The sequence below is a fragment of the Theropithecus gelada genome, chromosome 3 (assembly GCF_003255815.1).
Source record: "Theropithecus gelada isolate Dixy chromosome 3, Tgel_1.0, whole genome shotgun sequence".
Taxonomy (NCBI): Eukaryota; Metazoa; Chordata; class Mammalia; order Primates; family Cercopithecidae; genus Theropithecus; species Theropithecus gelada.
Genome location: NC_037670.1, coordinates 130,115,420 through 130,128,604, shown reverse-complemented (window position 1 = coordinate 130,128,604; position 13,185 = coordinate 130,115,420). Strand labels below are relative to the sequence as shown.

Sequence of the window (13,185 nt, the reverse complement as noted above, 5' to 3'; positions counted from 1 at the left end):
GATTACAGAAAGTCAGTGGGAAAGGTGCATACATTTCAGTTTCCTTCGAGTTGCATGCACTGTAAGTGGCTTGAGAGATGCATTCAGGGTTTTTTACGCAGCCTACGTGGACTCTGAATTTGTTGCTTACATATAAATAAAGCCGCCAGGTTATGCCCAACGATGCAATAGGTAGAAGAGGGCTCCTGATCTAGTTGCCAAAACATGGTTGACCTGTGATTCCTTTGTAAATGAAGGATAAGCCTGTGTGGCGAATGAGCTCAGCCCCTGGGCACACCTCCTGCCTATGCCAAAGGGTTGAGTGTGTTTCTGGTCTGGGCCAGATAGTTTTGATTTCTTCTGTGGCCATAGGTCACATTCTTCATCCCCACAGCTGCCAGATTTAACTAGATATCCTTGGTCACAAGGGCCCAGGCTTGACTGCATCAGTTCAAGTTCATCCCAAATACCAGGAAAGTCATCTACTCTGATAGTATTACAGTGAGTCCATGAGCATCTTTGAGACACCCTGAGAAAGGAGAAAATGTGGAGCATCTTCTCCAAGCAGGATCTGTTGAGCATGGATCAGATTCTTACACAGGCTACTAATGCTGGTGACCATAAGAAGTTTATAGCCAGCTCTTCATTATCTATGGTATTGAAGGAGAAATCTAGCATGAACTTTAAAATTTCAAAATAAGTCCCACAGTTTAAGCTTTAGCCAGGGATTTCATACTAGAAACCTTTTAGGGGAGAGTAGTATTTCCTTTTATGTTTTCCCAATTAATCAGTAGTTTAATGAGCAGCAAAATGACCCAAAGGGGATGAGAGACAGCACAGGAGGATCATTTGCCTGGGGTTAAGAGATGAGTCTGGGTTCCTGTTTCTGCCTCTTTCAGACTCTGTTCATCTACAGACTGTATGTGTTTGCTACATCTGCTTTGTAGGATCAGCATCTACTTTGTAGGATCAGGGAAGGATCAAATGAGTTAATGAATACAGAAATATTCCAAGCCCAGCACACAATACATATGAGCTGTTATGACTTATTTAGGGTTTTTTTGTTTTGTTTTGTTTTGTTTTGTTCTGACCCAGGCTGGAGCGCAGTGGCACCACCTCTGCTCACTGCAACATCCACTTCCTGAGTTTAAGCAATTCTCATGCCTCACCCTCCTGAGTAGCTGGGATTACAGGCATGCACCACCATGCCTGGCTAATTTTTGTATTTTTAGTAGAGATGCAGTTTCACCATGTTGGCCAGGCTGGTCTCGAACTCCTAACCTCAAGTGATCACCTGCCTCAGCCTCCCAAAGTGCTGGGATTACAGGTGTGAGCCATCACGCCCGGCCTAGACTTATTTTAAGAGAAGGTGGCAAGAACTCCTACTTCAAGGAAGATGGTAACACTGAATAGTTTGTTCATTAAGATAGACAGATACCTAAGTGAATCTTTGAAATAATCCTGCATTTCATTCATGGTGGAATCTCATAATCTTTTTTTTTTTTAAGTCTAAAAGCCTGAGCCAGCTGTACATAATATCTTAAACCCACACATTTACTTACTTTAGAAAGGTTACTATTTTGAGAGTATGATCGTTCCTGGAAAAAAAAAAAAAAAAATTTGATGTGCCTCCTGTCCATTGAAAAGTTACATATAAAGAATAATTTCCATTCCTTGGATTATGTCTTCAGATTCCTACATTCTTTTCAAGCTTTGTAATAAAGCAAGGGAAGGGAGTATTGTGAACTCCTTGAGGAAGACATTCCCTATCATTCTTCCACATTGCCCCATGTCTGACAAATAGTGGGTATTCAATCAATAGCTTATGGCTGAATGAATGATTTAGATGTTTAATCCTATAAGTCAGTGATACTCAACTTGTAGTCATGTGTCAGAATCCCCTGGATGGCTTGTTAAAATCAATTGCAGCTCCCCCACCCCAAGTTTCTGATTCAGTAGCTCTGGGTTGGGGCCCCAGAATGTGCATTCCTAGCAGGTCCCCAGATGATGCTGTTGCTGTTGGCCCTGGGACTATACTTTGAGAACCACTGCTTTGGGGTCCACTCCACTGCTTAGCTCCATTGTGTGTGTGTGTGTGTGTGTGTGTGTGTGTGTGTGTGTGTAGTTTTTTTAATCTTTGCCAAGCATTCTAGAAAATTGACATCTATCTCTGTCTGACTTTGCTCCATTAAACTGAAATCAATTTTGTAAAAATTACTAAGATTTGACCAGATGGAAAAGCTACCTGGATTTTTTTGTTTTTAGTTAAAAACTATGGCCAGGCACCATGGCTCATGCCTGTAATCTCAGCAATTTGGAAGGCCAAGGCGGGTGGATCACCTGAGGTCAGGAGTTCAAGACCAGCCTGGCCAACATGGTGAAACCCCATCTCTACTGAAAATATAAAAATTAGCCAGGCATGGTGGCAGGCGCCTGTAATCCCAGCTCCTCGGGAGGCTAGGGCAGGAGAATCACTTGAACCCGGGAGGTGGAGGTTGCAGTGAACCGAGAACGTGCCATTGCATTCCAATCTGGGTGACAGAGCGAGATTCCGTCTCAAAAAAAGCAAACAAACAAAAAAACTACATTTTGCCCCATGTATAATTATGAAAGAAGTGACTATCAGATTGCCACCTCCTGCATGGGTGTCTATGCTAGCAGGACACAGCTGGTTGGGGTGAAGTATAGTGGCCCACCTTGCAGCATTTAAGCCAGATTGCATCTTCATCCAGTTTTGAGATTCCCACCTAGAGTCAAATACACTTAACGTCAAAGCTGAAACGAGACATGACCTTTTGCAGAAATTGCAGATGAGCAAAAAGGGCACGGGAGATGAGCATATGATACAAAGGGGAACACGATGTTTGCAAAGTCTTCTCATGCTGGCTGTGGGCCTGGCTGAAGTTATTATGCCCACGGGTTTAGAAACAAGAGGTAGCCTCATGGCCTGAGGAAGACTGCCATCTGCAAAAAGTCATTCTCCTAATGCCAGATGTCATTCTGGATGGCAGGCAAGAATGGAATTGCAAACCCAGGTCTTGGGGAGCTCCTCCCTCCTCCATTCCCCCTTCTTGGGAAAGAGTCCTTGAGACCGTGAGGACTGAGTGGACACAGAGGGATGGGTCAGTGGAGGGAGCAACAGGGATACCAGACATCCCAAGAGAGAAGAGATGAAAATAGAACCTAAGAAGGGAATTGAAGGGGAGAAGAAGATGAGCGCCTTACCCTAAAGTAGGAAGAGTGTGTTAATAACCTGTTGCTGCATAACAAATGACTCCAACATTAGCAGCTTAGAACAAATCTGTGTTGTCTTGCACAGTTTCCATGGGCCAGGGATCTGGGAGTGGCTCAGCTGTGTGGTTCTGCTGAGTCTCTCATGAGGCTGCAGTCAAGCTTTCATCTGAAGGCTTAACTGGAGTTGGAGGGCCCACTCCTAAGATGACTCCCTCACATGGCTGTTGACTGGAGGCCTCAGTTCCTGGTGCTCAGTACCTTAGGCCTCTCCACAGCCCTGCTCACAGCATAGCAGTTGACTTCCCTGAGAGCCAACAACCCAACAGAGGGAGGGAGAAAGTCAGAATGCCTTTTATGGCCTAGTCTCAGAAGGGACATGCTGTTACATCCACTCTATTCTGTTCATTAGAAATCAGTCTCTAAGTCCAGCCCACACACTACAGGAAGGGAATTGGGCTCCACCTTTGGAAGGGAAGAATGTCACCACAGTGACACTCTTGCCAGGCTCAGAAAAGCACAAGAATCATTGACAGGGCCTTTGGTGTAAAGATGAGGAGGGCTGCAGCCATTGGGGCCTAGGGGTGCAGCCTGATTGGGCTCAAGAAAGATGGTTGCGTAGAGGAAGGGGCATTAGAAACTCTCCATGGGCTTGGAGCGTACCATCCAATAGGGGTTCTCTCTCTTTCAAGCTAAGGAGTGACTTTGCTTACAAAAGCAAAGCCACCTGTGAGTCCCGAGGCTCAGATTTGGTTCCAGAGAAGAGAAAGACAGAGCTCGAGGCTTAGACCCAAGCCTGTGCTGGAGAAAGAGCAGTACACAGCACTGTGCATCTCCTTCTAGGTTGTCCGCCCTGCCAGGTGCCCAGTAGGAAAAGAACAGGGATTGAAGGCAGAAGGGATGTCAAGGAATAAAGAGAAGCTGCTGGGCTGTGATTCTCAGGAAAGGCATTGGGAGGGGGTGTTAAGCAGGAGGTGGAGGAACCCCACCATTTTTTATTAAAATCCCACTTAGGATGATAGCTCAGTCCTGCCAGTAATGACAGCAGTCAGCCCTTCGTGGCTACCGCTCCTGGGTTGCACAGAGTCCCTCCCATGGGGCGGATGTTTGTTTTGGCCACCCTGGCTCCATAAATGGATTCCATGTAGCAGTCTTCTTTTGAGAATGCAGAGCCATTGGGGTTATATTGTACTGTGTCTGTTCTTATCTCCCCTATCATCCCCAGGGAATAAGCTAATCAAACTTACTGATGATTTTACACTGAAAAGGAGATAGCTAATAACTTGGGTGACAAGTATTAGAATACAATGTGATGTGGATAAATTGGGTCCATGTATTAAGAGCTATAAAATGAGATTCTATCAAGGCATGAATAATGGTGCCCATGAAAAGGATTAATCAAATACCCCATTAAAAAGGTATAGGAATTCTGGTCAGACAGCCCTTGTTTAATTGCACTCCTGGCCCCACCCCACCCCCACTCCATTCCCCCTGAAACTGCTTTCTACTAGGAGAAATACGGAAAAGAGTTTAGAGGAAGTAATGGAAAAATTGGGACATACATTTTAGTAGAACAGGATCATGAAGACACATTTAAGCAACCAGTGTTTAATTTAGGGGGAAACATGGCAATTGGCATGAGTAATCATTTACAAATATAATTTCCAAAGGAGCCGTGTTGATACCATTCAGCAAATGCCAACAAAGCATTTACTTTCCAAAGGGAGAAAGCAAGACAACAAGAGAAATGAAGGCATCTCCGGGAGTGGACCAGAGAGCAGCCAAGCCATAGAGAAGCATCAGGTGTGAGAATGGGAAGCGCAGAAGAGGCGTACAACTTCTGAAAGATCTCAGAGGACTGGCATTGTCTGGAGAAGGCTTCCTGGAAGAGGAGACTCCAGCAGAGCCCTGAAGTGTGGACAAGCTTCCATTCACTGCAAATTCGTGAGCACACTCTGGTGTCAGGATCTAGTAAGAAAATGGGCTTGAGCAGAGCAGGGGGTACCTGTGGGGTTCTTCTCTTCATTTTCACCACCACAACACTGGTCTAAGCTACCATCAGTTCCCACCTGGACAACTGCAAAAGCCTTCCAGCTGCTCCTGCTTCCACTCTTGCTCCTCTACAATTCATTCTGCACACAGAAGTCAGAATCAAAATCAAAGTTCATCATGTCATTCTCTTGACTTGTGGCTTCCCATTGCTCTTAAACTAAAAGTAGAAATCATTATCATGGCTACAAAGTCTTGTGTGGTCTGGGCCACATCCTGTGCCAGGCTCCCTTTCATTGTCTATATTCCAGGCAAGCTGGCCTTCAAAATTTCAGCACATTGGGTCTTTCTGCCACAGGGCCTTTGCACATACATGCTTTTCCCTCTGTACATGTGATTTGCTTCCATCCTCTCTTTCCAAAGCTAACTCCGACTCATCCTTTAGACTGCATCTTAATGACTACTTCCTTCTGGAAGACTCCCCTAATTTTCACAACTAGATTAGCTCTCCCTCATATGTTGAAAACAAGTATTTCTTGTGTGAACATATATGTTTAACGTCTGCCTTCCCAACTCAGCCACAAGCTCTGTGAGGGTGGGGACTCAGTCTTTGCATCTCTCGGAGCCTAGCATAGTCTCAGTAAATACATGATAGCTGGAGCGTGACATTTCATTAGGAACAGTGAGGCTTGTTGAGAAATTATACCTCACCAGTATATAGGAGAGTACCATTATGAATTCTTAATGGGATAAAAACCTGAATTCATGTCTAGACCCTGCCACCTGCTGGCTGTGCTGTTTTAAATAAATTGCAGATCCTCTCAGAGCCTGCTTCCTCATATATAAAATAATGGGGATCCTAACAGCCCCCTCAAATGGTTGTAGCAGGAATTTAATTAAATAATATATGGAAAGGCATTTTTAACTGTGAAACCAGACATAAATATCGTTTGTCATTTTTCCCAGTGCATGGCACACTGGGTCATTAAACATCTATTGGATGGATGGATGGACAGACAGATTAACAGTTAGGGGGCCCGTATGAGTGACAAGAGGAGAACTTGGCATATGGAAAGCATGATGGAAGCCAGAAAAAGGAGAGACTTCCCAGAAATAGGACGAGGCTTGTTGATTCATCCACAGTGTCACATGCAGTAGAGCAGGCAAGAGAATGAGGGGGAGAAATCATTTAACCTGGGTGGAAGGAAATCACTGGTGACCTCTGGCCGATTCCTCCTCAGCCTTTTCTTGTTATCTGGGCTTTCAATGACATGCCTTAATTGTAACTTAATCACTTTACTGATTTCTATCTTGGGGAGGGGGGGAATCAAATTGATTTGCACATACGGCAAAATTGGTAAGATTACTCCAGCTGCTGCCAGCAGGTGCTGACAAGTGAAGAACTGAACGTCAGAGAATAAGAAAATACACTAAACATTTATTTTAATAAGGCCTAGAAACCTTAGTTATTTAATAAATTGCCATGGATAATTGGTTTCAGTTTCAAGAGTTGATTCATCTTTAACTCCCTGTGTTCCAGAAGGAATCGTGCTGGATGTGTAGACAGAGCCTTGTGGTTTGAGACCCATCTGAGCTATCACACATTTCTCTGAGCCTTTTCCTGTCTCTCTGATCACACCCCACTTCCTTCCACCACTCCCAGCATCCACCTGGGATAGGTCACTCTGACACACACACACACGCACACACACGCACACGCATGCACTCGCGCTTATTCACTATCCAAGCTGCTAGTCTTTTTATTGGCTCCTCCTCAGGCGAAGAGGTTTAAGCCTCACCTCCCTGCTGGGCCCTGATCCAGCTGATCTGTTTGTGTAGAACCTTGGGAGTGAGTGGCCCGAGCTGGACCTGAGCCCAGCATTTATCATCTCGGCGCTGACTCCCACAGAAGAAGGAAGACATAATGAATAAATGAAACCCCATGACTATTTCAACATTTATCAGCCCAGTACTCCAAACCTGGCTGATAAAATTGGCTACCTGGATTTAAAAAAAAAAAAAAAAAAGTAAGAAAAGTAAGAATAAACTAGAAAAAAAGGCCACTAAATAATATTTTTTATATGATTTAGTATATTTGTTATATATTTAACATTTTCTGTGTAGTAGTTGGTGATGTGTTACATGGGTTTATGGGGAAAGGAGGCAGCATGCAAGAACATTTTTAAATGGTTCAAAGAAAGGATTTGAAGCCTTACCACCCCCTGCCAGCCCACAGACCCCCTTCAGCTGGATGGCTCAAGATGTAAAGACAGAATTGTGCCTGTCTCCCTTCTCTTCCCCGTACCTCCCAAATCAAGGACCTTTTTTACTGTCCTGTGTTCAGATGTGGAGTGTCATCGGCAGAGTGGTTTCCTATGAACTGATACACATCGTTTGCTAAGAAGGAAGGCTAAGGCCCTGGTCTATCTACAGATGGCACAGCTCTGGGAAGAACCACCACATTCTACCCTGGGCAGTGTAGGGAGGTACAGAGTAAAGACTTCACACACCCGCCTGTGTTCTGTGGTAGGCCCTCGAGGAAAAACTGGGTGGTCACCAGGGAGACCTAGGCATAGGCAGGGAAGAGCCCCCTTGCAGAGTGGCATGGCAGGGGACCACAGAGCCAGAGCCTGTCACCACTGATCTGTCCTCCACTGGACTACCAAAGGGGCAAACCCCAAAGCTCTTGAGTCCTTCCAGTGTCCAGAAACGTGAGGCTAAAATCTCCTGCTTCACACTGAAGAGTGTGATGGTTCAGAGCCGGACTGGGAGCAAGGTTCACTGCTCAGCCAGCCTTGTCTAGCTCCTGCTCTGACTGAGTGTAAATCTTCTCATGTGTGGAAAATGGGTATAATCATGCTTCTCGGAGAGGTGGTATGAGGATTAAACATCATTATGCATGTAATATGCTTAGACTGAGCCCAGCCCAGGAGGAGAAGTGAGCTGATGGAAGCATGGAAGGCTCTGATAGGTTTATTCCCCTTATGAAGTTCTGCTTTCCCTTCACATATCACTGCTGGGAGCCAGCCCAGCCTGCTCACCAGGAATTTCATTCCACCATAGCTCTTAGAGGTCGAGGTGGGAAACCTCAAGAAGAAAGCAGTCCATGAGGGGTTTTGGAGCAGGGACTGGGAAGAGGGACAGGGATGGAAAAAAGGCTTAGGGAAGAACTGTGGAATTCCTAGTGATCCAGAGAGGGCCTAGAAGAAGAGCACCAGCCAGCTGGGACACAAGTACTTAGCCTCAAAACAAAGCAACTGTGTCCCAGGGCTTAGGCAGGGTGAATTCCAAGGCATATCAAATCTTTCAAAAAGGGCCAGGCATGGTGGCTCACGCCTGTAATCCCAGTACTTTTGGAGGCCGAGGCAGGAGGATTGCTTGATCCCAAGAGTTTGAGACCAGCCTGGGCAATATAGTGAGACTCTATCACTACAAAAATATGTAAAAATTAGCCAGGCGGGGTTATGCACACATGTAGCCCAAGCTGCTTAGGGGGCTGAGGTGGGAGAATCACTCCTTGAGCCCAGGAGATGGAGGGTGTAGTGAGCTGTGATCGCACCACTGCACTCCAGTCTGGGTGACAGAGCGAGACCTGTCTCAAAAAAAAAAAAAAAAAAAATACAGAAAGGTAGACTAGGATGATAACTGGCGGGGGGAAAAAAAAGCTTTTAAATGTCTGCCTTTTTGGTGAAAAATAATTCAAATTAATTTGGCTTTGAGAATTTTAAATGCACACATCGTAATAATTGCATAAACCCCAGAGCATTGTAAAATCAGAGTTGGAAATCTCTTACCATCTATACTATAAAAGCAAGAACCTAATCTTGCAAGCAGAGTTTTAAAACTCCTGAGCCCAAGGAAGATATCAGTCTGCCTGTGAAATTTGCCTCCTTCCTTCTTGTGATTATCTTTTCCCTCCCTATCCCTTTTTGTCCTTACCTTCTCTCTAGTGAATGTGAGCAGAGAGGAGGCCTCACAAACCTGATTTTTTTTTTTCCAAAGATACAATCCCTAGGAAAACCAAGGAGAGAAATAAGAATAGAGAACCAGCATGTGCTCATTTAGGCCCTCTACCTAATTTCTTTTATTCCCCTCTGATGTCTTTTTGGCCCCTTTCGTGGCTGTACAACTAATGCTGTAATGGTTTTGAAGGTAGTGTTAGTAGCCTATTGAGTTTGAAGGGAGCCTTGACTTCTAAGTCCTTTTATCATATCCATCTTTTGGGAGCTTTTTTCCCCTCTGCAAATCAAAACAGGTATTTAATTCAGACATACTTAATTTTAAGTGTTAAAAATCTCCCATATATTAGTATGACGCTACTCATTTATTTTGTCCATCATGTAGGTGCCATAGCTCTGGAACATATAATTTAGGGTTCTGGACTTTACCACAGGTACCTGGAGGTCATCACCGTTAAGTGAATGAGTTCTTTATTAAGCCAATATTTGATCAAGCCTTGAAAATACTAATAATTATGTTCATGGGACTGCCTGCTGAGATTAGAAAACGAAAAAATCTTAAAGCTTACATTTCTTGCATAAGTAAATAGCCACATTTAATCTTCCCTTCATCTGTGATTTATATTTATTACATTTGGTGAGCTTGGTTAGTGGTTTAGATTCCTTAGGTTTTTGCTACATCCAGGTTCCTATTATGCAATCATCTTTGATAAAAACTAATGCATACAACACTGGACCCTAGAGTATAACATGATGCCAAATCCCTTTCCAAATGTGTTTCCTACTAAAGCAAACTATATTGAAAGGCATTAAAGAGAAGCATTCCCTGGTCACTTCCAATTGGAAATATATATATTTCTTTTTTCATAAATCACATTCACGTTGTTCTCTGTCTCATTACCTCTATTGTGAGCGCTCCCTTTGCCCACACGCTCATGAGAAAGCGATTACGGTGGGTTGTGCCCTCCTTAAGAACATGACTGGCAAACAGGGTCTTTTTAAATGAGTGATTATTTGCATCAAAATGAGTGCATTTGGACATATTGGCATGCATCAAGAGCAAAATCCAGACAGTGAGAAACTGCAGATTAGACAGCAAGAGTCTTCAACAGAAAAATTGTAAGGAAAATAATGAGGGGGAAATTGGTCGCTTAAAATAAGTTTAAAAGGCATGCAAAACATGGGAGGACTGAAATGCAGCCTCTGAGGATACACACATGGGCGATGACATCATAAACACACACAAGGACACAAAGACTGTGGAGCCAGGAGTCTGCTTACTGAGGGAGGTGGGTGGCTACAAGTGGACCAGACACATGGAGTGGGGTGCTTGGCAAAGTTCTGTGTCTCCACCTGCATGGTGGTTACCTGGATGCTGACCTTCCCATCCCTCCCAACGCAGTGCATCTCTCTTGTGTGGTTTTCACTGCCCATGCTTTATTTTACAATACAAAGCTTTTCTTTTAATGAGTCTCCTCAGGGTTCACATAACCAACATTTTTTTGGGAAATTCACTTTAGGGATTGGGGTCTGATAATAAAATGTGTCTCACTTTTCTCACTAAGAGGGAAATTGAAATTCCAGCTGGAAATTCACCAGTAGGATTATCTGACAGCTTGGTCAGAAATGAGAGAAAAATTTAAAAAGAGGGCCAGTGGATGGAGCTTTTCTAGGTTCTGGCTACAGAAGACTCCCCTGGTCTTTATTTTTTTCCACGTTCATTTACACAGTGAATTATGTAGTTACCACTTTTAGTAATGGAATAAGCCTTTGCAGACTTACCCCCTCTAAACAAAAACAAGGACCCTGATGGCAGCCATATTGCTCCCTGCCCTTCCCCTCCTTACCTTGAGTGATGTTTAAAGAGCACAGAGGTTTGCTTAAGGGAACTCATCCCTGCTGCCAGCACCAATGTCCTCTAACCCTCTTGCCCCTGAAAGTGCCGGTCTGAAGTGACTACCCTAGTGGTGTGGTGTAGGATGTCCTCTAATATCCTTCCAGCTGGGGTATCATTTCTTTAAGGGTTTTTTCCCTATTAAATTCAGTTCTTCTAGAGTAAGAACCACCTTAGTATGAATGAGTTAGGTGAGCGTTCCAAAAGCGGGTAAAACCATAGAGAGCATGACACTGGAAACCAGAGGTGGGGGCACAGGAAGGAAGACCCAAAAGAGGGGTTGCTGGGAGTTTTGCCTTTTCTTTTTTTTCTTGTTAGACCTGGCCTAAACTTGTTGATATTTTTTAGCTTAAATCTGGAATCCCACTAAAACACAACATTTACGTCTGTCCCCAGGGCTGGATGGTACTTGCAGGACTCAGTGCATAAGCCTGAGTCCAAAGATGTTTGGGAAGAAACAGGCAAGTTTCCACTCCATGAGGTCAGGGACCTTACCTGGTTTTGCTTACCATTCAATTCTCAATTCCTAGCACAGTGCTTGGCACATAGTGTGTGCTCAGTGGACATCTGATTTAAAAAATGAACCAATAGGCTGAGTATGGTAGCTCACGCCAGTCATCCCAGAACTTTGGGAGGCCACGGTGAGAGGATTGCTTGAAGCCAGGAATTCAAGACCAGCCTGGCCAACATAGTGAGATCCTGTCTCTACAAAAAATTTTAAAATGTGCTGGGTGCAGTTGCTTATGCCTACAGTCCCAACTATTCAGGCCGAGGTGGGAGGGTCACTTGAGCCCAGGAGTTTGAGGCTGTGATGAGCTATGGAAGGCAGCTATGCTTATCACTATACTACTAACACTGCACGGTATGGACCACAGTGAGCTGTGATTTCATCACTTTACTCCAGCCTGGGCAACAGAGTGAGACTCTGTCCCTTAAAAAAGAAAACAAAAGAAAGAAAGAAAAGAAAAGAACAAACAAACAAGGGACCAGACTGACAAACAGCTTGAAGCAAAAGAGATATTGCAGAGATCTTCCAAGATGGGCAGTGAGAAAGTGTCTATGGTCACTCCAGGGGCTGCCAGGGATGTCCTTCCCCTCTCCTCCACTCCTGAGTTTTTTCCCATCTGAAGCCCAGGGTCGACCACCTGTGCTCTGTGCCTGCCTGTCCTCAACAGGAAAATCAACCAGTATAGAGTTCTTGAGACGTAACAGCTCTTACCACAGTCTATCCCTCTTGCATAGCACGTTTTGGGTCATAGAAGTATTTTCCCACAAATTGTCTAATTTGTGCTACACAATACTCTCATGCAGTGGGTAATTCCCACCTTACACAGGAGGAAACTGAGACCGAGAAGGATTAAAATGGCTTTGTGGGGCAGAGCTGTAACTAGATCTCAGAACTCTGGATCCTTATACCCCACATCCTTTCTACTGCACTGTCCCAGGCACTAATGCAGACAAAAAGCCTCATCAGGATTCAGACCTTGCCCTCAAGAAGCTGAAAATCTAATTCTGAAAGAGAAAACTCCCATAAATAGTGAACATACCAATAAACATAGAGCAGCACTGCCTGTTCCTTCCCCAGTTTTACTCCTCAAGGATGTTCTGAAAGATGAGGTAACTGTTGCTTTTTCTTAGAAGGGTTCTTTCTGTGTAAACTTATTTCCAGAGTGTAGAATGGGTGGTTCAGCCTGTCTTCAGTTGTCTGCTGTAATGGAGAGGAGAGGGAGAGCGTAAATAATAAAAACCCAAAGTTAATTCCAAAGATCCAACTTTAATCACCTGTGTCAATCTCACACTTCAGCAGACCTCATTAGAAATAACCACATCGGCCGGGCGTGGTGGCTCAAGCCTGTAATCCCAGCACTTTGGGAGGCCGAGACGGGCAGATCACGAGGTCAGGAGATCGAGACCATCCTGGCTAACACGGTGAAACCCCATCTCTACTAAAAAATACAAAAAACTAGCCGGGCGAGGTGGCGGGCGCCTGTAGTCCCAGCTACTCCGGAGGCTGAGGCAGGAGAATGGCGTAAACCCGGGAGGCGTAGCTTGCAGTGAGCTGAGATCCGGCCACCGCACTCCAGCCTGGGCGACAGAGCGAGACTCCGCCTCAAAAAAAAAAAAAAAAAAAAA

General features: G+C 44.6%; 1 protein-coding gene across 3 annotated transcripts in view; it reads left to right on the top strand.

Moving 5' to 3' along the window:
- The window catches only part of ATXN7L1 (ataxin 7 like 1), a 272,319-nt gene that overhangs the window by 110,658 nt on the left and 148,476 nt on the right, over window positions 1–13,185 (top strand). Inside the window, exon 4 of one of the 3 annotated variants that reach the window (XM_025380738.1) lies at window positions 4,934–6,706. The exons of the other annotated variants lie outside the window; for them this stretch is intronic. Coding sequence (XP_025236523.1) covers window positions 4,934–5,019 — 86 coding nt within the window. The 3' untranslated portion in view covers window positions 5,020–6,706. Of the gene's footprint in view, window positions 1–4,933; window positions 6,707–13,185 lie in introns of those variants that run through there. 3 annotated transcript variants of the gene reach the window in all.